General features: G+C 32.1%; 6 protein-coding genes and 1 non-coding gene across 7 annotated transcripts; 4 read left to right on the forward strand and 3 right to left on the reverse strand.

Annotated features, from left to right (window-relative positions):
* Positions 1–620: 620 nt before the first annotated feature.
* Positions 621–14,328, forward strand: NAEGRDRAFT_46538 (cytoplasmic dynein; the record flags this gene model as incomplete). Its single annotated transcript, XM_002681011.1, has 2 exons — positions 621–1,111; positions 1,218–14,328. The coding sequence occupies 2 exons, from the start codon at positions 621–623 to the stop codon at positions 14,326–14,328; spliced, it is 13,602 nt and encodes a 4,533-aa protein (XP_002681057.1).
* Positions 14,329–15,620: 1,292 nt separating this feature from the next.
* NAEGRDRAFT_964 (uncharacterized protein) lies at positions 15,621–17,033 on the forward strand (the record flags this gene model as incomplete). The annotated part of the gene is made up of 1 exon (XM_002681012.1): positions 15,621–17,033. A coding segment is annotated over one exon (1,413 nt), but the record flags the coding sequence as incomplete, so codon positions are not given.
* A 519-nt stretch (positions 17,034–17,552) lies between these two features.
* NAEGRDRAFT_57066 (RRM domain-containing protein) lies at positions 17,553–19,538 on the forward strand. Its single transcript, XM_002681013.1, has 3 exons — positions 17,553–18,099; positions 18,149–18,307; positions 18,338–19,538. The coding sequence occupies exons 1-3, from the start codon at positions 17,580–17,582 to the stop codon at positions 18,514–18,516; spliced, it is 858 nt and encodes a 285-aa protein (XP_002681059.1). The 5' UTR covers positions 17,553–17,579; the 3' UTR covers positions 18,517–19,538.
* Positions 19,539–21,230: 1,692 nt separating this feature from the next.
* On the forward strand, positions 21,231–22,394 carry NAEGRDRAFT_63592 (uncharacterized protein; the record flags this gene model as incomplete). The annotated part of the gene is made up of 1 exon (XM_002681014.1): positions 21,231–22,394. The coding sequence occupies one exon, from the start codon at positions 21,231–21,233 to the stop codon at positions 22,392–22,394; it is 1,164 nt and encodes a 387-aa protein (XP_002681060.1).
* Positions 22,395–22,836: 442 nt separating this feature from the next.
* NAEGRDRAFT_63593 (uncharacterized protein) lies at positions 22,837–24,459 on the reverse strand (the record flags this gene model as incomplete). Its single annotated transcript, XM_002681154.1, has 1 exon — positions 22,837–24,459. The coding sequence occupies one exon, from the start codon at positions 24,457–24,459 to the stop codon at positions 22,837–22,839; it is 1,623 nt and encodes a 540-aa protein (XP_002681200.1).
* Positions 24,460–24,934: 475 nt separating this feature from the next.
* On the reverse strand, positions 24,935–25,612 carry NAEGRDRAFT_63594 (uncharacterized protein; the record flags this gene model as incomplete). Its single annotated transcript, XM_002681155.1, has 1 exon — positions 24,935–25,612. One exon carries the CDS (start codon positions 25,610–25,612, stop codon positions 24,935–24,937), a length of 678 nt encoding a protein of 225 aa, XP_002681201.1.
* Positions 25,613–25,879: 267 nt separating this feature from the next.
* NAEGRDRAFT_t121 lies at positions 25,880–25,960 on the reverse strand. Its single transcript has one exon. It is a non-coding gene; the product is annotated as a tRNA-Ser (tRNA).
* Positions 25,961–25,963: the final 3 nt, after the last annotated feature.

Below are 25,963 nucleotides of genomic sequence, written 5' to 3' on the forward strand. Positions count from 1 at the left end.
AAATTTACCTGAAATTGGAGCAATTTCTGAGCTATGGAGTGAGGCTACTAGACATTTTTTAAGGCTTTTTGGAAACTGTCCTTAGTAACTGATGATAATTACTGCCATTTCGACTTCCGAGAATGAAGGTGAAAATTAAGTTTGTAAACTGAGTGAGCCTGGTTTGACTCTCTATTATTTTCCAAACATTTATCCTCAGTATCAAATTATTCAATAGATTATTCTTTCAAGACCTCTCAAAGAACAGCCAAATATACAATGCAGTCCCATCAATCTTTTAAAAAATGAGTGTCCCTAACAACCCTGTTGGAGAAATCAACAATAAGGACTCTCTAATAAGTCAGTGTATAGAATACATAACCAATGTTGGTGTGCTACTCATCGATTGTGATAGGAATGACTTGAAAATACAATTTAGAAGTTTGGAGAAGAGAGAAATAATTTCTACATTCTTGTTTGAACCTTCTCAGTCTGCCTTATTTCTTCAAAAGGCTCCGAAGAGTGAATCAACACCAACTGACTTGGAAATCAAGTCCAATAGTAATGGTTAGTATTTAGATCAATGTAAATATCTAAATCAAATAATAGAAGTAAAATATGATTATTATTGTATGCTGGAGATGAATTACAGGGATAAATCGGATGGAATTTGCTTCATCAAAGGAGATAAGAAGGTTTTTACGGAACAATTATTGGAAGGAAAGAAATTGTCATCATTATTACAAGTGGTGGAAATCAAAAACGATCTAAATCCTTTTGAATTATTGAACACTTATATTTGTAGTGGATTTGAACCTTATTTTTCATCTTTCGAAAAAACTAAAAGAAATCAAAGAGACTTCAAGACATCAGTAATTTCCGATATTACGGAAAGTTTAAAATCTTTAAAACTTGCATTAAATCAAGTACAACAAGCCTATCAAATTCCCGAGGTGGACGTATTAAGTTTTGTTCATCAAGATGTAAAGGATATGGTTAAACAAGGAGCAACTTTGGATTCATTGAGTGACAAAATTACCAAGTTGAAGAATGAAACCAAATTAATTGAAGAAATTAGCAAAATGTCATTGAATTGTGCACACGAAATTAGAGGATTGACACAAAAAGCAGAGTAAGTTGAATATTAGAATTTAATTGTTTAATTTATAATATTTAAAAAGAGAAATGAACATTCAGAGTGTTGCCCAAGAAATTAATTATTGGCACTCTTTGGAAAGAACTTTGTCAAATGTTGATCAACAATTGAAGAGCCAGGAAATAGTATTTACCTTGAATATTTTGAAAAATACAAGAAGAATGCAAGCTTTTACAGCTTTAAACACAACAGGAATAGAAGATGTACTGCAAAGAGCTAAAGAGTGTAACTCTCTTTTAGCAGATCTACCAATCAATGAATTACTCTCTGCTAAGGATATTGAGAAAATGACAGCAACAATTGCCCAAATGTTCACTCAGCTCAACAAATCAAAAATATATCACAATAAGGATTCATACCCTATGGAGCGTGCTGTTAAATTAGTAGAGGCTCTGTCAAGGGACGTGTCAGAAAAATTATTGGAAATTCTAAAATCATCACAAATAATGTTTCTCAATTTTGAAGATTTTGATAGAATAACGAAAAACTGTATTGATTTGTTTGCTACACTGGATTCGGATATTAAAACATTTACCAAGATTGCAAGTGATGTTGCTAGAAAGAAGCAAAAGACTGCTGTGGAAATGAGTAAATTAGAACATCTTCATTTACAAAAAAGAATCGAGGAAATTAGAAATTTCAGAGTGCAACATGAGGAACTTAGAGTAGTTATTGAAAAAGTACTACCAACATCAAATTTCGATGTTAGAGAAACAAGTGCTTTGGATCAAGTTAATAAGGCTTTTGAAGAATTTAGAACTCTGGAAAATAAGGTATTTGACACTTCATTTGAAGGCCAACAAACTTGGAAGAGTGCAATTAAATCTTACAATGAAAAAATAGACAAAGCAGAGACTCAAATTACAAGAAAACTCACAGATCAATTAGGTATTGCAAAGAGTGCCAGTGAAATGTTTAGAATTTTCTCCAAATTCAATCCTCTTTTCTACAAGCCAAGGATTAGAAGTGCAATTCAACAATATCAAGAGCAATTAGTAGAAAGAGTAAAGGTCGATATAACCAAACTAGAAGAAAAGTTCAAACAACACTACCCATACTCTGAAACCGAAAAGATGAGTAAGCTTAGAGATTTACCATCTGTATCAGGTTTCATTATTTGGGCAAGGCAGATTGAAAAGCAATTAATTGCATACATGAAAAGAGTAGATGACGTTTTTGGAAATGGCTGGGATAGAATGAAAATTTTAAGAAAAAAGGATTGTCTTTGGACATTGAATGAATCTCTAGCAGAATTTATGGGAGTTCCTTTCTCTAAAATACAATCTAAAATAAGCAGCCATCCAGTTCTCTCGTTACTAACCAAACCAGAAACTACTGGTACCGCATTAGCTTTAGCTTTCCTTGAACTTGTATATACAGACTCAGAAACCCAATGGAAAGTTATGGCATCAGAAAGCAGAGAAATACTAAAGAGAGAAGTCGAAAAAACAAGACTTTCTGGTGATATTATTCAACATTGCAGTGAAATTTTGAAAGAAGAAAAGATTGGTGGTAGACATATCGAAGAAAACAATTTAAGGAAGGAAGGAGAGAAATTTAAGAACAAACTTCAAGGAAATATTTTCACTGTTCTAGAAAGATGGAATAATGAAGTCTTTGAGAAAATGTTTAAATGGAAAATATTCCACCTCTCAAATGATAGTCAGGTGTCTGTAAAGGGATTTATATTCGAAATTGTAAAAAATAAGGAAGAAAAATCCGATCTAAGAGTTAATTTTGATAAGGAAATAAGTACTTTAATCAAGGAAGTAAGAAATCTGTCTTCCCTTGATATGATTTCTAGAGTCAAATCAGAAATTAAGATTGTAGCTATGGAGGCTTCTCACATACATCCTATAGCTGTATCTCTGTCAGAAAGTATTAAGATATTCAAGAAAGTCATGAAGGAAGTTGAGGATAGACCTTACGTTAAACCTTTAGCCTCAAAGTATTTGAACAGTATTTATGAAAAGCTTTCAGAAGGATTCAAACTATCTTGGAAGAGCACAAAACTTGACAAATACGCCAAAGAACTGTACGAGGACGTCACAAAGTTTTCAAATCATATTCATGATTTACTTTTGGATGTGGATAAAATCTTCAAATTCTTGGATACTCTCAAAACATGTAAATTACACAAGACTAGCTTTGAAGCTATTCTTTCAGATATTCAAAAAGTTATAGACTCTCTCGCTCTTACCGACGAATGTAGCAATCTCAAATCATGGGTAAATAGCATTAATACTCATATTGAGGAGATTTTATTGGCTAGATTAAACGAATTGTTGAAATTATGGCTTGCTGAATACAATTCGATGACTGTTTCAACAGACTTGGGTAAACAGGAGGAAGAATTCGAGGAAGGTTATGAAAAACGTACTCCTCAATCAAAGGAATCTCCAGAAACAGAGGAAATCAAATCGATATTTGGACAACTTAGTATTTCCAAGTTTAAAGTTGATATCAAGCTTGTGAATCGATCGATGAAAGTTATACCCTCAGTTCATAGAGCTAAGTCATACTGGGCCTCAAGATTTAGTTTATGTTTGTCATGGATATGTGACTTGCATATTATTCAAAGTGACAGATATGATCAAGCTTTTACTTTAGAGAAGAGAAAAACTTACAAATATCTTCTTGAAAAAGTACCTCAAGCACTATTACAAACAGTATTCAATCTAATCTCTGCATCAACAAGGAGAGCTGACAAATACGTACAACAATGGTTACAATATCAAGCAATGTGGGAAATGGACATTAACTATGTAATGTCAGAAATCAGTTCCTTGGATTCTTGGGTTCAAATACTCAGAGATTTGTCTAAGTCTAAATTCATATCAGATAGTGATTCTTATTCCAAAGATTTTGGATCTATTGTTATTAATTACAGAGATGTTTATGAGAAGATTAACATGAAATATGATGATACGTTAAGACAAATGCTCTCCAAATTCTGCACAGAGCTTAAGGAATCTATGAAATCAACATTTGTTATTCTTTCCCAAGAGAGAAATGAAGTAGAAACTTCCCGAGTTGAAAGAAGCACACAAGATGCTATCAAATTCCTAACTAAAATAAGATCTCTCAAAAAACAATTCCACACTTGGGAGTCAAATATCAATCTCTTTAAGGAAGGAGAAAAATTGATTCAAGAGTACAATTGTAAATTCCCAGAGGGATGGATTTTTGCCGATAACGTTGAAGGTGAATGGAATGCACTCAACCAGATAGTCAAACAAAAGAATGAATCTGTCAAATCCCTAAAGGATCAAATCACAAAGAACTTACTTAGTGACGAAAAGAAGTTATTTACATATATTGGTCAATTTGTAGAGGAGTGGAAAACAAAGAGACCTTTGGAAGGAACTATTGAACCTTCTGAAGCTCTTAAGCAATTAGGAGCTCTAGAAGGAAAGCTCTCGCAACTAAAACAAGAATATAAGAGAATTAGAAAGAGTAGGGAAGCTTTAGATATGGAAGTTATCAAAATGGAGAAATTAGATTCATACGAAGAGGAGTTGAAGAATCTCAAAGACGTATGGGTCTCTATACAAAGTATTTGGGCAGAGCTCAGCGATCTACGAGAAATTCCGTTCAATAGTGTTATTTGCAAGACTGTTCAAAATAGACTTACAGAATTGGTAGATAAAATCAAGAAGTTCAATCCTTGGATGCTCACCTATGCATCAGTTGAAAATATTTTATCACAAGTTGAATTGCATTTGAAAGAAATGGCTATATTGAGATGCCTTAAGGAAGAAGGAATGAAAGAACGACACTGGATTGACCTAAGAAAACAAATTGGTACCAACTGGGTACTAACAGAACTCACATTAGGAGATATTTGGAACAGCAAAATACTTGAACATGAACGAGTTATTAGATCAGTCCTAGAAAAAGCAAGAGGAGAACTTGGTCTGGAAGTGTACTTGAATCAAGTTAGAGAATTATGGGCAGCGATGAAGTTCGAAGTTGCTAGCCACAATAACAAGGGTTATCTGATAAAATCCTGGGAAGATATAACTGGGCATATTTTGGATCACCTAAAGACGTTGTCTTCAATGCGGGCTTCTCCATTCTTTAAAACCTTTGAAGATGAATGTGTGTCTTTGGAAAGCAAGATTAACAGAATGAGAATAATGTGCGATCTATTCATGGATGTGCAAAGAGTTTGGGTTTACTTGGAAGGAGTATTCTCGAGTAACGTAGACATTAGATATCAACTCCCAAAAGAAACTCAAAGATTCCAATCTGTTGAGCATGAATTTGTAACCCTTATGAGAAAAGTTCACTCTAATCCACTCTGTCTTGAAGTTGTAAATATTCCAAATATCACAAGCTCATTAGAAAGATTAACTGAACAACTTTCTAAAATTCAAAAGTCATTGGGTGAATATTTGGAAAAGCAAAGAGCAGCTTTCCCAAGATTTTACTTTGTTGGTGATGAAGATTTATTGGAAATTATTGGCAATTCAAATGACATTGAAAAATTACAAAAACATTTGAAGAAGATGTTTGCGGGTATTTCTACTCTAGAGTTTACAAACTCGACGGTAACTTCTATGGTATCTAAAGAAGGTGAGATTGTTAAATTCCAAAATTCCTTAGAGTTAGATCCAAAAGAATCAATCCAGACATTTTTAGTAAATCTGGAGAAAGAAATGAGATGCACTCTTTCCTATCTCTTGGGAGAGGCATTCCAAAAATTCCACACCATCGTTGAAAACGAAAGCGGCTTGAATAATACAGACTTAGAAGAATGGATAAAGACATACCCAGCCCAGATAATTACAACTTCTATTCAAATTTGGTGGACCAAAGTTACAGAAGACCAGCTTTCTAATGAGTTCGATTTACAATCTGTACTGTTCAATGTGATGAGCCTTTTGGAAAAACTTGCAGAAATGTCCTTATCCGCAAAGGATAATGTATTAACTCGAAAGAAATTTGAACACCTAATCACAGAACTAGTACACCAACGGGACGTACTCAAACAACTAATCTCTCAACAAGTTAGAGGAGCCAAGGATTTTTCTTGGCTTTATAACATGAGATTCTACTGGAATGCAAATTGCACAGACCCAGCAGAAAGACTTAATATTTCGGTGGCAAATGCTAACTTTATTTACGGATTTGAATACTTGGGTGTTATTGAAAAACTAGTCCAAACACCTCTCACAGACAAGTGTTACTTAGCTTTAACGCAGGCTTTACATTCTAGATTTGGTGGTTCTCCATTCGGTCCTGCAGGTACAGGTAAAACCGAAACTGTTAAAGCTTTGGGAGCACAACTTGGAAGATTTGTTTTAGTTTTCAATTGTGATGAAACTTTTGATTTCAAGGCCATGGGAAGAATATTCCTTGGTCTTTGTCAATGTGGATCTTGGGGATGTTTTGATGAGTTCAACAGATTGAACGAAAAGATGATGTCTGCTGTATCTCAACAAATCCAAACAATTCAAATTGCCCTCAGAGATAGAAAAACTAGCATTGAGCTCATTGGAAGACAATGCTCTGTTCATGACAACACTGGTATTTTCATAACAATGAATCCGGGTTATGCTGGAAGATCTAACCTTCCTGATAACTTGAAGCAATTATTTAGAAATATTGCTATGGTTAAACCTGACAAGGAGTTGATTGCTCAAGTAATTCTATACTCACAAGGTTTCAAACTAGCAGAAGAACTTTCAAAGAAGGTAGTGCTTTTCTTTGATCTATGTAGAGACAAATTATCACACCAATCCCATTATGATTTTGGTTTGAGAGCTTTGAAGAGTGTACTTGTCAATGCTGGTTATTTGAAAAGAAACTTTTCATCTACAAACATTGAGTCAAAGCATCTTATCCAGAGTATTCAAGATACTATAATTCCAAAACTTGTTGGTGATGACGTTTCACAACTCAAGTTCTTAATTTCCAATCTCTTCCCCGGTCTTGAAACTGTCAGCAATCCTCTCACTGAACTGAGACAATACATTTTCGAAATATGCAATTTGTATTCATATTTAGCAGACGAAAGATGGGTAGAGAAGATTGTTCAACTTTACAATATTCAAAACTTGCATCATGGTTTTATTTGTGTGGGTCCTGCAGCCAGTGGAAAAAGTTCTTGTTGGAAGATTTTGCTAAAGGCTTTAGAGAAACTAGATGGTATTAAAGGTAGATCTTATATAATAGATCCAAAGGCTATAACCAAAGATGAATTATATGGTAGATTAGACTCTACTACAAGAGAATGGAGTGACGGTGTATTTACACAAATATTGAGAAAGATTGTCGACAACTCCCGAGGAGAAAGCACTCAAAGACACTGGATAATATTTGATGGTGATGTAGATCCAGAGTGGGTTGAAAACCTCAACAGTGTTCTTGATGACAATAAGCTTTTCACTCTTCCAAATGGTGAAAGATTAGCCTTACCAGAGAATGTGAGAATTATGTTTGAAACTCAAGATTTAAAGTATGCAACCTTGGCCACAGTAAGTCGTTGTGGTATGGTATTCTTCAACGATTCTATTTTATCCCACAAAATGATAATTCACCACTATTTGGATAAGTTATCAAGGGAAGGCTCAGATAATCCAAAATTATTGTTACAAAGAAAAATTGCCTCCATTCTCAGACCTTTCTTACTTGAAAGTGACTTGATTCAACAAATTGCAGACTTTGCACAAAAACAAGAACATATCATGGACTTTTCAATTATGAGGTCTCTTGATACAACATTTGCCCTCATAAATAAGGGAATCCAAACTGTATTTGAATACAATTGCAATCACTTGGACTTCCCTATCAGTGATGAATCACTAAAGAGATTTATAACCAACAAAATGGTTTTCTCCTTGTTATGGGGTTTCACTAGCTCATCCAACAATGCTAATAGAAAGAAATTTTCTCAATTCTTGACATCTACTATTAGAAATGTGGATTTACCTAGGGATGTCAGTTTAACTGAATTTGAAGTCAGTATCCATGATGGAGAATTTTCTCCTTGGATAAGAAGAGTTCCAGAAGTAACTGTTGATTCAAATAAGATATTTGGAAACTCAATCATTCCAACTTTGGATACTCTTAGACATGATGATTTATTAGAGTCATGGATTCAAGATCACAAGTCAGCAATTTTATGTGGTCCTCCTGGAAGTGGTAAAAGTATGATCATGACATCTGTCCTCAAATCCTTGACAAATTATGAGTGTTGTTACTTGAACTTTTCTAGTGCATCAACTCCATCATTAATTCTCAAAACATTTGAACAATATGGTACTGTAAAGAATACATCAGAAGGTCTAGTACTTCAACCAAATCAAAATGGAAAGTGGCTAGTTGTCTTTTGTGACGAAATTAACTTGCCTTCCAATGACAATTATGGAACTCAGAGAGTTATTTCATTTATAAGGCAATTAGTAGAACACGGAGGATATTGGAGACCATCAGATCTATCATGGATAAAGTTGGAGAGAATAATGTTTGTTGGGTCTTGCAATCCACCAACTGATTCAGGAAGAACACCAATGAGCCCTCGATTCTTAAGACATTGTCCATTGTTATTGGTTGATTTCCCAGAGGAAGAATCATTGAAACAAATCTATGGAACCTTTTCGAAGGCTCTTGTTAAAAACCATCCAAACTTAGCAAATATTCCAGAAGCCATCACTAACACCATGGTTGAATTTTATTCCAAATCTCAACAACATTTTACTGTTGAAAAGCAACCACATTATATTTACAGTCCAAGAGAACTTAGTAGATGGATAAGAGCTCTCCAAGAAGGTATAAAAGGTATTGCATACTTAACCTCAGAGGAATTGGTAAGATTATTAGTGCATGAAGGATTGAGAATTTTCAGTGATAGACTTGTTCTTGATGAAGAAAAGGAATGGACTGATCAAACTCTGGATCAAACAATTAGAAAATATTTTATTAATGTAAATGATTCATGCCTACACAGACCTATTCTATTCAGTAACTGGATTAATAAGTCTTACGTATCTGTTGATAGGGAAGATTTGAGAAAATTTGTTGAATATAAGCTCAAAGCATTCTCAGATGAAGAATTGGATGTAAATCTTGTTATATTTGACTCTGTATTGGAACATATTTTAAGAATTGATAGAGTTCTAAAGCAACCTCTTGGACATTTATTATTATGTGGTGAAAGTGGCAGTGGTAAAACTACTCTTTCAAGATTCGTTGCTTGGATGAATGATTTCAGTGTATTCCAAATCAAGGCACACAGAAATTATAGTATCAAAGACTTTGAAGAAGATTTACGTAAGGTAATGAGAAGAGCAGGTTGTAAAGATGAAAAAATTTGCTTTATATTTGATGAATCAAATGTGCTCAAACCAAGCTTCTTGGAATACATGAACTCATTGTTGGCAAGTGGTGAAATACCAGGTTTATTTGAAGGAGATGAATATTCCAATTTGATAAGCATTTGTAAAGACTCAGCATCAACCAATAATGTACTCAATCTGGATACAGATGACGAAGTTTATCAATGGTTCATATCTCAAGTCCAAAAGAATCTACATATCGTTTTCACAATCAATCCAGCAAACGCAGACTTTAAGTCAAGGGCATCAACCTCCCCTGCTCTTTTCAATAGATGTGTTATTGATTGGTTTGGAGGTTGGCCTTACCAAGGATTGTTCCAAGTTGCCACCGAATATACAATTCCTATTGTTAGAGAACTTACAAAAGATTCTAAAATGCAAATACCTGAATCACTTGTTGAAATTCATAACGTTGTTTGTAGACTTAGTTCAAATACTGATAAGAAGATTGGCAAAAAGGGTTTCATCTCTCCTAGACACTATCTAGACTTTATCAAACATCTCGTTCATGTACAAAAAGAAAAGCAACAAGAAATCAAAGAACAACAAAATCACATTGAACGCGGTTTGAAAAAGTTGAAAGAAACAGAAGGATATGTTTTCACTCTCCAACAACAACTCAAAGTTCAAGAACAGAAACTCTCAGAAAAGAATATTCAATCAAAGGAAAAGTTGGATCAAATCGTTGAAAACCAAAAGGTAGCCGAAAACAGAAAGCAAGAATTACTTATTCTTTCTAAGCAACTCGAAGAAAAGAGCGTAGGTATCAATAGAAGAAAAGAAGAAAGTAGAACACAATTATCCCTTGTTCAACCTCTTCTCAAGAAGGCACAAGATGAAGTTAAAAAGATTGAACCAAAACATATACAAGAATTAAGAATATTGAATAATCCACCCATCACAGTTAAGAAAACTTTAGAAGCTGTTACTATTCTTCTTAGTCCAAATGAATGGGAAAAGTCTGCACCTTCTTGGGCTGATATCAGAAAAATAATAAGCTCTTTAGATTTCATTACTAATATCCGTACATTCGACCCAGAAACAGTAGTTATACCAAAGAAGTTAAGAATGAGAATACAACAAACCTATCTAGATGACCCAAGTTTGGAAGAATCTAAAGTCTTCAATGCCAGTAAGGCTTGTGGTCCAATGATTTTATGGGTAACCTCATGTGTTAAGTTTGCTGATATTGTCGAAAAAATAGAACCACTAAAAGCAGAAGTTAATGCTCTAGAGAAGGAAAGCTTAACATTAATCGATCAAGAAAAAGAGTTGAACAAGATTGTTTATTACCTCAAACAAAAAATTGACAGCTTTACTGATGAATATACTTCCCTTATGAAAGAAACAAAATCCATAGAAATGGAAATGAACTCAGTTAAGAATAAGGTTAACAGATCAATGTCTTTAATTGAGAGTTTATCAAACGAAGCCTCCAGATGGTCTTCTCAAATAGATACTTTCAGAACCCAAATGGAAACAATTATTGGAGATTCTATTATTTCAGCTGCTTTCTTGTCATATTGTGGTTTCTTTGATGAACAAAATAGAAGAAATTTGTTGTTCATTTGGACCTCTGTACTTTCAAAGTACAATATTTACACTAGAGATAATCTTTCTCTTGTAGATTTCTTATCTACTCCACAAAAGAGATTGCAGTGGGAGACTTGTAAACTTCCTACAGATGATATTTGTCTCGAGAATGCTGTTATTTTAGAAAGATTTAATAGATTCCCTCTGATAATAGACCCAACAGGACAGGCCATAGAATTTATATCCAACTTTTACAGAACAAAGAATCTTGTAAAGACCAGTTTTACAGATGAAAATTTCTTAAAGAGTCTTGAGAACTCCCTTAGATTTGGTACACCAATTATGGTATCAGATGCTGAGAATGTAGATCCTATTTTAAATCCAATACTCAATCGTGAAGTTAAAAAGATAGCAGGAAGAAATATTGTTACACTAGGAAATCAAGATATCGATCTTTCTCCAACATTCCAGTTAATTTTAGTAACAAGAGACTCAACTCACCAATTTGAACCTGACTTATCAAGCAGAGTTACATTTGTAAACTTTTCTGTTACTCCTTCCAGTTTGAGAGGACAATGTCTTTCAGCTATCCTTCAACATGAGAAACCAGAAATTGATATCCAGAGATCAGAGCAAATCAAGTTGCAAGGAGAATACAAGGTTAAACTCAGATCTCTTGAAGAATCACTTCTAGCATCATTAAGCGAAGCTAAAGGCTCTATTTTAGAAAATGAGTCTTTAATATCAACTTTAGAGAGTCTCAAAGAAAAATCAAAAGAAATTGAAACCAAAAAGAAAGAGTCTGAGAAGGTTATGGAAACACTAAGCACTATTAGTGAACTTTATGCACCATTAGCCTCCTTTTGTTCAAGCATTTACTTTACATTAACACAATTATCTGAACTTCATTACCTTTATATTTTCTCACTCTCTCTATTTATGAGAACTCTCCATGAAGTCCTAATTATGCGGGAGAAAGAAAACTCAAATCGTGTTGAATTTCTAGTTAAGGCTTTATTTTATGAAATTTATAAGAGAATCTCTAGGAGTTTATTATATATGGATAGACTTGCTTTTGCCATTAAATTAGCTCACATCAAAATCGGCGACAACTTGATAGATCCAGAAGAAAAAAGGTTATTCCTTGAAGACTTAGTTGGTTCCTCAGGAATTACCATAGAAGAAAATGGGTTCAAATTTCCTTCTCTACAAAAGCATATGATAGAAAAAATGTCATTAATTCCTGGCTTCCAAAATCTTGAAAAGCATGTTGAAGACAATTTTGAAGAATGGAAAGTCTTCTTTGAAGATGGAAATCATATTCCAACATGTTATCCTAAATCTGAAAATGAAATTCAAAACTCGTTTAGAGAAATGATGTTATTCAAGATATTCAAACCTGATCATTTAGTTAACCAAATGGAGAGATTTATTGGATCTGTTTTTGGAAATGATTTCTTACATGGAAGGGAAACAAGTATCGATACTATTGTTGATAAGGAAGTTGATTGTTTTACTCCTTTAATATTGGCATCAGTACCTGGTCATGATGCATCAGTGTACATTGATGATTTGGTTAAAACAAATCAAAAGACTTGCTCTTCTGTTGCCATGGGTTCATCTGAATCATATGACCAGGCCGACAAAGCCATCAATATTGCTATCAAATCAGGATCATGGGTATTATTGAAGAATGTACATCTTTCACCTAAATATCTCTACAAACTTGAAAAAAAGCTACATTCTTTGAAATGCGATAATAGTATTAACAAGTCATTCAGATTGTTCTTGAGCAATGAGATTCATCCAAATATCAATCTTAATCTTCTCAGAATGTCATATACACTTGTATTTGAACCAGCCACTGGTATTAAGAGCTGTCTTACACAAACATTCTGCAACCTTTCCAAGGTACGTGTTGAAAAGCCACCAGTTGAAAGAACCAGACTCTATTTATTGGTGTCATGGCTTCATGCAGTTCTTCAGGAACGTTTACGTTATCCTCCTATTGGTTGGAGTAAGAAGTATGAATTTAATCACACAGATTTGAAATCAGCATACGACACCATAGACAAGTGGGTTGATTTGTACTCTGAAGGTCAAACAAACACCAAACCAGAGGCATTACCATGGAAAGCCCTTCATTCTTTACTTGGAGAATCAATTTATGGTGGAAAGATAGACAATGAATTTGATATGGTTATTTTGAAGTCACTATTGGATGAATTAATGACTCCTGAAAGCTATAATCTTACATTTACATTACCAGGTATTGATTCAACATTCACAGGAAACAAGTTTGAGAACTTCCAATCATGGATCGAATCACTTCCAAATCAACAACCACAATGGCTCGGCTTGCCAACAAATATTAATGAGTTAGTTAATATTAACAAGGCAAACTTGACAATCAGCCAAACTAACAAAATTAAGGATTTATCACATGATAATACAATTGAAGATCTTAAATCCATGCTGGCTAACACAACCCATGAAAAGATTAGTAATATTGAAGGAATGGAATCTACTATCAACGAATGGACAGACATGCTTCCAACTAATTTCGAGTTCGAAATGAAGGAATCAAGTCAACTTGTTCAAGAAAACATTCCTGTATTCAAATTCTTCCAAAGAGAATTGAAGACCATTGCATCAGTGCTTGCATTAGTTAAAACAGATTTATTGAATTTGACCAATATCAACAATGGAGAAGCCAAATATACCAACTACTATAGACACCTGATAGATAAATTGTCAAAAGGAAATGTTCCAAAGTCTTGGGGCCATAGCTATCCTTTCCTTGAAAATATTACTGTAAATATGTGGATTTTGGACCTTGTTAAGAGATTAGACCACCTTTTAGAAGTCAAGACCAATATTGAAAAGTTTGGACGCTTTTCCAATAACAATGAATCGATTTGGTTTGGAGGATTACTGTCACCTGAGGCATTCTTAACTGCAACCCGTGAAGAAACATCTAACATGCAAAAGATTCCACTTGAGAAGCTACAACTTTGCTTTGTTGATAGAAATCACCAAAACTCATTCACATTAGAAGGTTTATCAATTCAAAGTGCCAAGTTTATTGATGGTAGAGTATGCATTGGAAAAGAATTGAATTCAATCATTACTCCAATTTCTCTTGCATGGGTTAGCTCTGAAATGTTAACTGAAGACATTTCTTCTATCAAAATACCTGTATATCAAAACTCTGCAAGAAAAAAGATCATTTGCTCTCTTTCTGTCAAGTATGATGAAGAAAATATCTCCAAGAATATAATCTATCAACGTGGTGTAGCTATTTTGGCAAAGGAATAAAGTTTAATCCTTACAATGTATCCTTGTATTGCCCAGTTGTTGTCTACTCCAATTCACTTTCAAAATTAATCTTTTTCCTGTTTGCTATTGGCACTTTGATGAAGTTTAAAGAACCATGCCATTGTTTTGTAAATTGTTGTACTCTTTCTTCCATAGTTTTTTTCTTTTTCAATCTCAAGTTTTTTGATAATATTGAGGATAATTTAGTTAGAAATTTAAATTCAGATTCATTAAACTCGCTTCTATATCGTTTAAGATGCTTTTCAGTTATTTCATCTTCAGATTCCATAACTTTCTCAACAAGCTTTCTCAAAACTTGTCCAATAAAATCAAAATCCATAAACTCTATTTGTTTTTTTACAATTGGTTTGTTTGAATGATATTCCAATGTATTTACATTCCTTGTATTTTTACACATTCTATGATAATAATTTACAATAAATCTCATATAATTTACAGCTGGTTCTATTTCCATTTTGTAAGAAACAGATCCAAATAATTTAATTAAATTCTCTTCAAATCTACACCAAAATTCCTCAATAAATGGAAAGTGAAATAACAAATCAAATAATAATAAGCTATTCTCTGAATATTTGTATTTAATTGTAAAGCAAATATCCACGTTCGTGATCCTATATCTCTTCAAATAAGGTTCAATTACCAATTTATAAATAGTGATTTCATCCTTTTTTTCACTATTTACGTACTCCCTAATAAAATCAAAAGTTTCATGTAGGATTTTTAATAAATTTTTCTTTATCAATTCCAATCTCCAACTCTCCATCTTTCTATCAGCAATCAATGATGTACTTTTTCCCTCATCATCACAACCATCATCATTCCGATTCATCATTTTTGCATTTTCTTTTTAAATTTTTATTAATTAATCCAACAAGAATAATATAAACATCTTCTAATATTTCTAAACTGATAATATCACAGCAATATTCCCTTGTTGCTTCTTTTTAACTAAACGCACTCCTTATTGTTGATGAAGAATAAATTCAATCAAAAAAATGAAGAAAATTCTCAACAGTAGCAGCAGAACATTATCCTCTACACAATTGTTAACAACATTGAGAGTTGGTTCAAATCTCCTTCAAAAATCATCATCACATTGCTATTATTCAACATCTTCTACTACTATTGATACAAAGTATGCTGATAAAAAATGGTTGAATGGACCTGGATTGGAACATTTCATATCATCATCATCATCAACTGATGTTAATAACAATAATTGTGAATCATCATCACCAGAATCTAATAATAATATTACTATTGAAAATGTTACTACTAGTAATAATAATGAAAATAAGAAGGGTGTTTTTATAGAAACCTATGGATGTCAAATGAATGTTTCCGATACACAAATTATTTTAAGTATTTTGGATAAGAATGGATATAAATTAGTTGATAGTGATAAAGAAGCATCTGTTATTTTATTAAATACTTGTGCTGTACGTGAAAATGCAGAAAACAAAATTTGGATTCGTCTCAATGAATTAAAAAAGAAGAGACATGAAAATAAGCATTTACATAATTTCAATCCTGAAGAATATCCTGTTAGTGGAGTTCAAATTGGTGTTTTAGGATGTATGGCAGAAAGATTAAAGACTAAATTGATTGAAACTAATATGGTTGATGTAGTTGTTGGACCAGATCAATATAGAGATTTACCAAATTTATTGAAAAAGAATGAAGAATCTGAAATGTTACAAAGATCATTGGATGATAATGTTGAAGGTAGACAAGCTCAATTAAATGTCATGTTATCAATGGATGAAACTTATGCTGATATTGAACCTGTACGTGTTGGTGATACTGGTAAATCTGCATTTGTTTCAATTATGAGAGGTTGTGATAATATGTGTTCATATTGTATTGTTCCATTTACAAGAGGAAGAGAAAGATCGAGAGATATTACAAGTATTTTGAATGAAATTAGACAATTATCAAAGAATGGTATTAAGGAAGTTACCTTGTTAGGTCAAAATGTAAATTCATACAGAGATACATCTGATAGTATATATCAAGAAAAATATAAGAATGAAGGAAAGGAAATTGAAACAACTGATGGTTTTAAAACAATTTACAAACCAAAAATTGGTGGTCTCACATTTACTGAACTTTTATATGAAGTTTCACAAATTGATAAGGAAATGAGAATTCGTTACACTTCTCCTCATCCAAAAGATTATCCAGATTCACTTATTGAACTTATTAGAGAAACTCCAAATATTTGTAATCAAATTCACTTACCTGCTCAAAGTGGTTCAACAAATATGTTAGACAGAATGAGAAGAGGATACACTGCCGAATCATATATTGCTCTGGTTGATAGAATTAAGAATAGAATTCCAAATGTTGCATTGAGTTCAGATTTTATTGCTGGATTCTGTTCTGAAACTGAACAAGATCATCAAGATACTCTCAAATTATTGAATCATGTGAAATATGATCAAGCTTATTTATTTGCCTATTCACTTCGTGAAAAGACTCATGCTCATAGAAATTATGAAGATGATGTTCCAGCTGATGTGAAGAATCGTCGTTTGAATGAATTAGTTCAAACCTATCGTGAAAATTTAGCCATTCAATATGAAAAGGAAGTTGGTACTTTACAATGTGTTTTAATTGATTCAGATTCAAAGAGAGATCCACAAAATTATTGGGTTGGAAGAACTGATAATAATAAGAGAGTTGTCATTCCAAAGAGTAAGGGTAATTTCAATGTTGGAGATTATATTGCTTGTACTATTCAATCATGGAGTGGTCAAACTCTTTTCTGTAATCTTGATGCTCCAATTGAAAAGGTTACTTTACAAGATTTTTACAAAAATGTTCAATTTTAAATTATTAAAACTCAGATAATTATTATTATAACCTTTTTTTAAAAGATTGAATCCACTTTACACATGTAATATTCCTTCCTCCTAAAAAGACCAAAAATTAATTTACAGTAAACCAACATACAAAACATACAAAAGAAAAGGTTCAATCTAGCATATAACTTTGTAATCCACAATTAATCTTTTCGTTATCCTCCTCAATTTAATTGCCAACACGTTCTCAAACCCGTTGTCATCATTTCCCAATATTCAATTTGAATCTTTTTAGCGCATGAAGAAGCGGAAGAAGATCAAAATGTTTTTTGTCTACTACAACAAGCTTGTTGATGCGAGGCTTTAAAAATTTTAAATAATAATTTTTTTATTAACTGAAAAAAATACACAAACAATAATACAAAGATGCCAAGAGAAGACGAACAATACTCTGACGAAGAAAGAGATCAACAAGAACAAATCCAAGAAGAAGACAATGGATTGAAGAGAAAGAGAGAAGACGATAACCAAGAAGATGCTAAGAAACAAAAGTATGATTATGATGCTAGAGCTGCTTACACTGTTATGCTCAGAAATCTTTCATACAATACTAGTGATGATAGCATTAAAGAAAAGCTCTCCAAGTATGGTTCTATTGTCAGAGTTAACATCCCAACCGATGAACGTGGTAGATCGAGAGGTTACGGTTTCGTTGAATTCGACGAAGTTGAAGCTGCTCAAAAGGTTGTTGATTTGAAGGCTATGGAAATGGACGGTAGAGAAGTTCAATTGCAACAATCCAAGGCTAGAGATGAATTCTCTGGTAGAACCACTCAAGTCTTTGTTGGTAACTTGCCTGAATCCGCTGAAGAACAAGATATTCGTGAATTGTTCGAAACCTGTGGTGAAATTGAAGAAGTCAGAATGCCAAAGGATAAGGATACTGGTATGTTTTTTATTAGTAATTTTATAATCTTATACAATGATAACAATAGAAAAGAAGAAGGGTTTCGCTTTTGTTCAATTCAGAGATTCATCATCTGTTAAAGCAGCCTTGGAAAAGGACGGTAGTGAATTCAAGGGAGTTAGCATTAGAGTTAATGAAGAAAAGTCCACTAGAAACAAGCAAAGAAGAGATAGATTCGATGATAGACGTGGTGGCCGTGGTGGTGGTGGTGATAGACGTGGTGGAAGAGGTGGTAACAGAAGATATGATGATAGAAGAGGTGGTGGTGATAGATATGAAAGAAGAGATGATAGAAGATCTTATGATGACAGAAGAGGTGGTGATGATAGACGTGGTGGTGGTGGTAGATATGAAGACAGAAGAGGTGGAAGAGGTGATAGATATGAAAGAAGATAATTCTTTAAATTTGTTTCCAAATTAACACGTGTCCGTGTATTCTCCTAAAGTTTCATGTTCCTTATGTTTCCTTTACTCTCTCTTATAGTGTCGTTCCTGAGCTGCTCTCGCTGCTTCCAAATAAATCGTGCAAGAGAGACATCCACTCCCAACACTCCTGGTTGTGAATTGTCCCCCAACAAACACATTGGCTTGCAACTATCTCTGCACATACACTGATAGTACTCACTCCAACAACACACTGAAAAACATAATGCACTCCTCCACTCAACGATGGATAAGCTGCAATGATGCCATCCGATACTCAACAATACACACTCAAAATTTGATAGTTCACCAATGATGATCCTATCAATAAAATAGAGTTGTAAACAAAACAAATTGTTGAATTGAGGAAAGTACAATGTTGGCTTAATGAGCAATCTATTTACAAGTTGAATAGATCTATTTCTGGAAGGTTCCTTAACAAGTTCTTCCAAGCAATAGTATTAATTCAGAAATGATCAAAAAAATCGATTTTATCCATTTGCTTCCAACTTCTATTTAAGGTGATATAGTTGATAAGTATTATGTTATCAATTTAAAAACAATTTCATATTCAGTACCAATACCGATCAAGTAACAAAAAAATGAAAGTCAACCAATCTCTACTGGTGAAAGCAAGTATTTTACTTGTCTTGTCACTCTCATTCATTCATGCACAGTGGGGAATTCCATTTGGAAGTGGTTTTGGAGGTTTTCCTGGTGGTCAACAACCATATGGAGGTTTTGGAGGTAATCCATTTTCAACTGGTGGTCAACAACCATATGGTGGTTTAGGTGGTTTAGGTGGATTAGGTTCAACAGGTAGTCCATTCTCTTTCGATCAACCTTATTCATCACCTTTTGGAAGTAATATTGGTCAAAATTATCCAAACTATGGTGGTTATGGTCAAAATCCTTATCAAAACCAAAATTATCCAAATTATGGTGGTTATGGTCAAAATCAACCAAATAACAACAATAATAATCAAAATAATATGAAATTGAGATTTGCTGGTCAAGTTTATGGTTACAACCCATTCTATTATGTTGCAAATTTGGTTGCTGTTGATTTAGAATACATTTCACACTTTGCTACTGCTTTAACTAATACTGGTTATCAAGGATATAATCCATTCTATGATCCAATTAATGGAATGAACATGATTGGTAATCAAAATCAACAACAACAACAACAACAACAAAAACAAAATCAACCAGCAACAGCCACAACAACTAATCCTTCCTCAACAACAACAACAACAGGTGGTGGTTCTTCTAATACAGGTGGTTCAAGTCAAGCTGATACTCAAAAAGCCAATCAAGAAGCTCTTGCTTTGGTCTTTGCTAAGGAAGCTCAAATTCACGTTTCACACTTGGTTAAACAACAAGATTCATATGGTCCTAAGGGTGTTGGTTCTGTCACAACTCAATTGGTTGATTCTGCTGATAAATTGGTTACTGCTGCCAATGCTAAGAAATGGAATGATTACCAACAAGAATATAACAATTTGAATAGTGGTTTGAATAAGATTTCATACTATGGAATGCAACAAAATGTTCCTTCATATAATCAAATTCCATCTTCATTCCAACCACCAAATTGGCCAAATCAAAACCAACAACAAGGTGCTGCTGGTTCAGATGCAAACTCTGGTAATGTAAAGGGATCATCATTCTTCCCATTTTTAGGTAACAATGGTCAATTCACAATGCCACAAGCTCCTCAAGCTCCAACAGTTCCAGAAATTCCACAACAATTCGCCAACATGCAACAACAAGTTCCAAAACAATTTTCATTCCCTGACATGCCTCAAATGCCTCAAATTCCTCAAATGCAACAAATTCCACAAGTTGTTAATCAACAACAACAAAAGACATACTAAGTAGAAGGCATATAGTGTTTTATTTTGTAAATAAATTATTGTTTTAATTTTTCATTCAAGAATTCCTTAATTTCATCAACTTTCCAATGACTCACCAAGTGAGATTCTTCACTTCCATCCTTTCTCTTCATAGTTAAAGTTGGCATAATAGCTTGTCTTTGAGCAGTATTTAAATGATTGAATTTCTTAACATCATTATTGATAAAGCCTTCAATTTCTGGGAATGATCTTATATTACAATAACAGAAATACAAAGTTCCACTAACAAATTCCTTTTCATCACTAGATTGAGAATTTAGAGAATTATCTGTAGAAATTGATTCTTGACAACATTGATTGCAATTTTCAATAATTGATTTTTCGCTCATAAATAAAGAAAATTCCTTGCAAGTAGAACAAGCTAATTCCGATGATTTATATCCTAGATTTTCACATTCTTGAGCACTTAATTTTTGTTGATGAGATAAAGTAATACAGAATGCCATCATTACGACCATCATCATCATCATGACGATCATTGAAAGAAGGCTTGTTTGCTTCCGATAGGAATTTAAAATCATTTTTTTTTTAAAATTTTAAACAAACCCTACATTTTTTTTTAAAATTTAATAAAAATTACAAAAATTCTGCCTTTAATTTCGTAATTACTTCTCTAATCCCTCCCATTAAATTTCATAATTATTGTAACATCAATTATGGTTGTAATGGATTTTGTACACTTTCACATTAAGTTACAACAGAGAAGAATAATCCAATTGGTCAATTGGAATTGACGTGTTTATGGATCACAAACAAATCAAAAAAAAAATGTTAGAATACGATTATTCATCAGCAGTAGAAAATGGTGTTTTGAGATATCTTGAAATCAAATACCGTGATCATAAAGTAGCTCTATTGAACAGCAAGGGATCATATGGTAAAATATATAAAATTACTAACACGAATGATCAAACAAAGATAAAGGCTTTAAAAGTAATGAGAGATGTTGACAATTTTGATATTCATCATTCTCTAGAAGAAGGTACTAGAATGTTAAAATATTCACATTTAAATTGTAATATTGCAAAAGTATTTGATGTTTTTATTTTGTATCCTCAAGAGGCAGAACGTATTATGGGTTTAGATGAAAGTGGTCAGCCACCATTTCAACACAAGCATCTATGTATTGAAATGGAATATTATGAGAATGGTTCTCTTGATTCTGTATTCAAGAGTAATCAAGATCCAAGTAGGGATTCTAAACCCAAACTAACAAGTTCAATTTTGAAACAAATATTGAAACAAATTACTTTGGCTTTGAAGCACGTTCAAGAGTACGATCACATCATTCACAATGATATTAAACCTGATAATATTCTAGTTGGTAATATAGAACAACAGGTTGATAATGATCAAATCATTGATATTCAAGTATATTTGAGTGATTTTGGTTTAGCTATAACACCTAGTGAATCACCTGCATCAAACTACAATCTCAAAAAGCCATTCTATCCATATGAAGAAATACCATCTAAAAGTGCTGATATTTTTGCTTTATCAGTTAGTTTATATGACTTGACAACTAAACAATTAACAGCACAACAAGATAGAAGTCTCAGAAATGTACAATGTGATGATGAAACAATTAGAATGAATTATCATAATGCTGGTATATCAGATGATCAATTAATTAATGTTTTAATATCAATGATGAATAAGGATGCATCGAAACGACCAACATGTGATCAAATATTAGATGGCATTGGAGTTACCTATGAAAAAACATTGTTTGTAAAGAGATTTGAAGCTAAAACCAATTCAAAGAAAACCTCATGGCTCATTTATTGTTTGATAGCTCTCTTGTTTTGCTTGGCAGCTTACTTCTGTTATCCATATTTGGAGGCAGGACTATTAAAACAGAAATCTAAAAACATGGATTTGGGTAAGGAGCTTATCCTAAATTCCATTGAAAGTCCAAAAGAAGATGTGTGAGAAAGGCACAGTTTTAAGAATAGAGAATGGAAATAATTTAGAACCAATTGTTACCGAAAGTGGAGAACAACTTACAGGAATAGATAAAGAAATAGTTGACAAAGTTGCAATTGTGGTGGACAAAGGTAAAGATATAGTTGATGCTATTAATAATGGTAAAAAAGAGGTTGAGAAAGCGGTGGACAAAGGTAAAGAAATAGTTGATGCTATTAAGAATGGTAAAAAAGAGGTTGAGAAAGTGGTGAATAAGGGTAAAAAAATAATTGAGGATTTATTTAAAAAACTTTGAATCATCATTTGGAATCATCTTACCACTTCTTTAAAACTAGCAATCATCATCCCTGGATGGTGGGTGTTAGCTTGGTAAAAAATTGATTTATAATCTTAAATTTACAATATTAGATAATATTGATAGAGTATCAAAAATAGCAATATTGACTTGTTAATTTATTTTCCATCTTGTAATTTTACCATTACTCTGTAAAACAAATAAATATTTTGAATCTCTTGAAAATATACACTCTCTCACTAACTCTGATGAATGATGTAGAATAGCACATGGTCTTGAATAGAATGATAATCCAACATGTTCAAATGAAAATAATTCAACACGTCCATCATGTAATGGTCTAGCTAAATATTTATCACTAATTGCCATTTTTAACCACCAAAAATATGATTGACTTCCTTTAAATCTGTGAATAATTGAAATTTCATCCTCCTCTGAATTTACATTAAATCCACTTTGTTCAGTAACACTATCAGGTTTCCAAACAATAACTGAATCACCTGGATCATTAGTAGATGATTCAGCACTATTTGTTTTTGATAAAACTACATCTCCCAAAAATAGACATGAATCCACATATCCTCTATGATATAAATAAACACTTCCAGATTTAATAATTGGTAATTTAAGTGTTTGAATATCTGTATTACATGTACAATTTTTAGTAAATATTTCAATCTTTTCATTATTTAAATTTAAATTATTAATATTCAAATTATTATTATTATTTAAATTATTATTATTATTAATATTTAAATTATTATTATTTAAATTATTATTATTTAAATTATTATTATTATTTAAATTATTTAAATTATTATTTTTATAATTTTCTAATTGATAATATCTTTTTTGAAAATTAATATAATTATAAACATGATAATCAATTTCAAATATTCTACAAGTATTATCCATAGCACCACTAACAAAATAATTTCCATTTTGATGAAATGATAAACTAATAATTCCAGCTAAATGACTTTGAAAAATTGCAACAGTTTCAAAATTTAAATTTAAATCCCATAAACGAATTGAATGATCATTACTTCCAGTTAATACTAAACCATTCATTTTAGGATGAAAACAAATACAATTAACACTATTTCCATGTCCATTTAAATTTCCAATTAAATTAGTTTTAACTAAATTTTCATTTGAAATTTCAATTTCATATAAAGAAACAAATTGTGCAGATCCACACACTGCTAAAATATATTTATCATTCCATTTAGACCATCTAATACAATAATATTCAATTTGTTTTTGTTCATTTTCAATAATATGAATAATTTTACTCTTTTCATTTTCAAATTTCCAAATATAAATTGAACTTCCTTGAACATTGGCATAAATATTTAAATATTTAATATGCATATCAATTGAATAGGCTTCTAATGGTGAATATTTACCATATCTAACACATTCATCAAATTTAAATTTATTTTCAAATCCTAAACTTGTTTCAATAGTAGTAGTAGTATTATGGAAATTATTATTATTAGATGATGATGAATTATTTGATGAATTATTTGATGAATTATTAGAATACCATTCTTGTTGATAATCTTCAATTTTATCATAATGTTTAATAGTAGTAGTAGTAGTAGTAGTAATTATTGATGATGATGAATTATTTGCATTCCGATGATTAATTTCATCATCAATATCACTACCACTACTACTATTACTATCATTGTCATTTTGTTGTTGTTGTGATTGTTTACGACGTTGTCGAGTGGTGGAACGATTTAATGGCGTTCTTGTTGGTTTTTTCATTTTTTTGTAAAATGTTCTTTTTTAAATAATTTAAACTTTTTTACATAAATGGAAGGAATTTGATGTTAAATATTATGAATTTATTTAATACAGAAAGATATTATTTAATAATAATTATTTACAATAATTTTATCATTTTGAAAAATTGAATTGTTTATATGCTATTTTTTTACAATTTTTAATAATTTTTCATTATTAATTCTTTCAAAAAAGGCAACTGGTAATATTTTAGATTTTTATACTTATTATAGTCTTGTTGAAACGTTATTGGTTTTTGTAAAATTACTCTCGTTTCTAATTTGGTGCAATAAACTAGGCCTTTAGACCCAGAATAATTTTTTATTAATTTAAATAAATATAAATATGAACACAATTCAATCATTAATGTTTTGTAAAGTATAGTTATTATTTTAACTACATTACAAAACATTAATGATTGAATCGGCTCACATTAGTCTCAACTATCAGCTGAAATTTAATCAGCTGATGGTATAAAATTGAGACAAATTGCATTAGGAATAGTTTTAGATGTTTTTTCAATGAGTGATTGTTTGTTATTGTAAACTTTCCATGAATTTGACCTTGTGTCTAGTAATACATTATTTTCAGTAGCACAAATTTGAGTAAACTTTTCAGTGTGATGAGTTAGTTTTCTTAATTCTTGATTAAATCCAATATAGAAAGTATCATCATTTAGAAATGAATGAACATTAGTATTGTAAATCTGTGGAGGTATCATATCAGTTACTATGAGTTTGTTTAAACCAGTTTCGAATAGAATTACCAAGTGACCAATCCCTTCAGTCTTGTTATAATCACAATGTTTAAAGAGTGGGAATAAACTGACTGTTCTCTGTGATGTATTGAAGAAGAATTCCATTGGAAATGTATCATTACCAACAACAAGATTCGAATCTAATTTCTTCTCAAAATATTCGAAATCCTCCAAATTACTTAAAGGAATTTCAATAGGATTAGAAATATCATTACAAACCAACAACCTTCTTTGATCAATTTCTACTGAACAATAAGATTTAAAATGTTCACATGCGAAACCTTTTGGAATGGTTATTTGTGGTTGAGTAGTTTGACCTTGTCCAGTCTCTGACCAATAAAATTCGAGATCAAATTCATAACTGTCATTAGAAGACATTCGCTGATAATTTTAGATATTGGTTGTTGGGATTTGTGTTGGTTTGAGGAAGAATTCTTCACCGTATTTTTTTTTCTTCTTGAAAATCGGTCACGTTCCGTTTAATTACCGATTCTATTATTGATTATTACCCAAAAGAACAACTTGCGTGTCTCGAAATTCTGTTTGCTTTAGATTTTCATAAAAGTCTAAAGTTAAATTTCAGATAAGCTAATCAACATGGAAAAGCTCAAATTATCAACTCTATCATAAAATCAAAATTTCACACGCAGACTGCAGGATTCGAACCTACGAAGGTTTCCCCAACAGATTTCAAGTCTGTCGCCTTAACCACTCGGCCAAGTCTGCTAC

The sequence above is a fragment of the Naegleria gruberi genome, assembly GCF_000004985.1.
Source record: "Naegleria gruberi genomic scaffold NAEGRscaffold_7, whole genome shotgun sequence".
Taxonomy (NCBI): Eukaryota; Heterolobosea; class Eutetramitea; order Acrasida; family Naegleriidae; genus Naegleria; species Naegleria gruberi.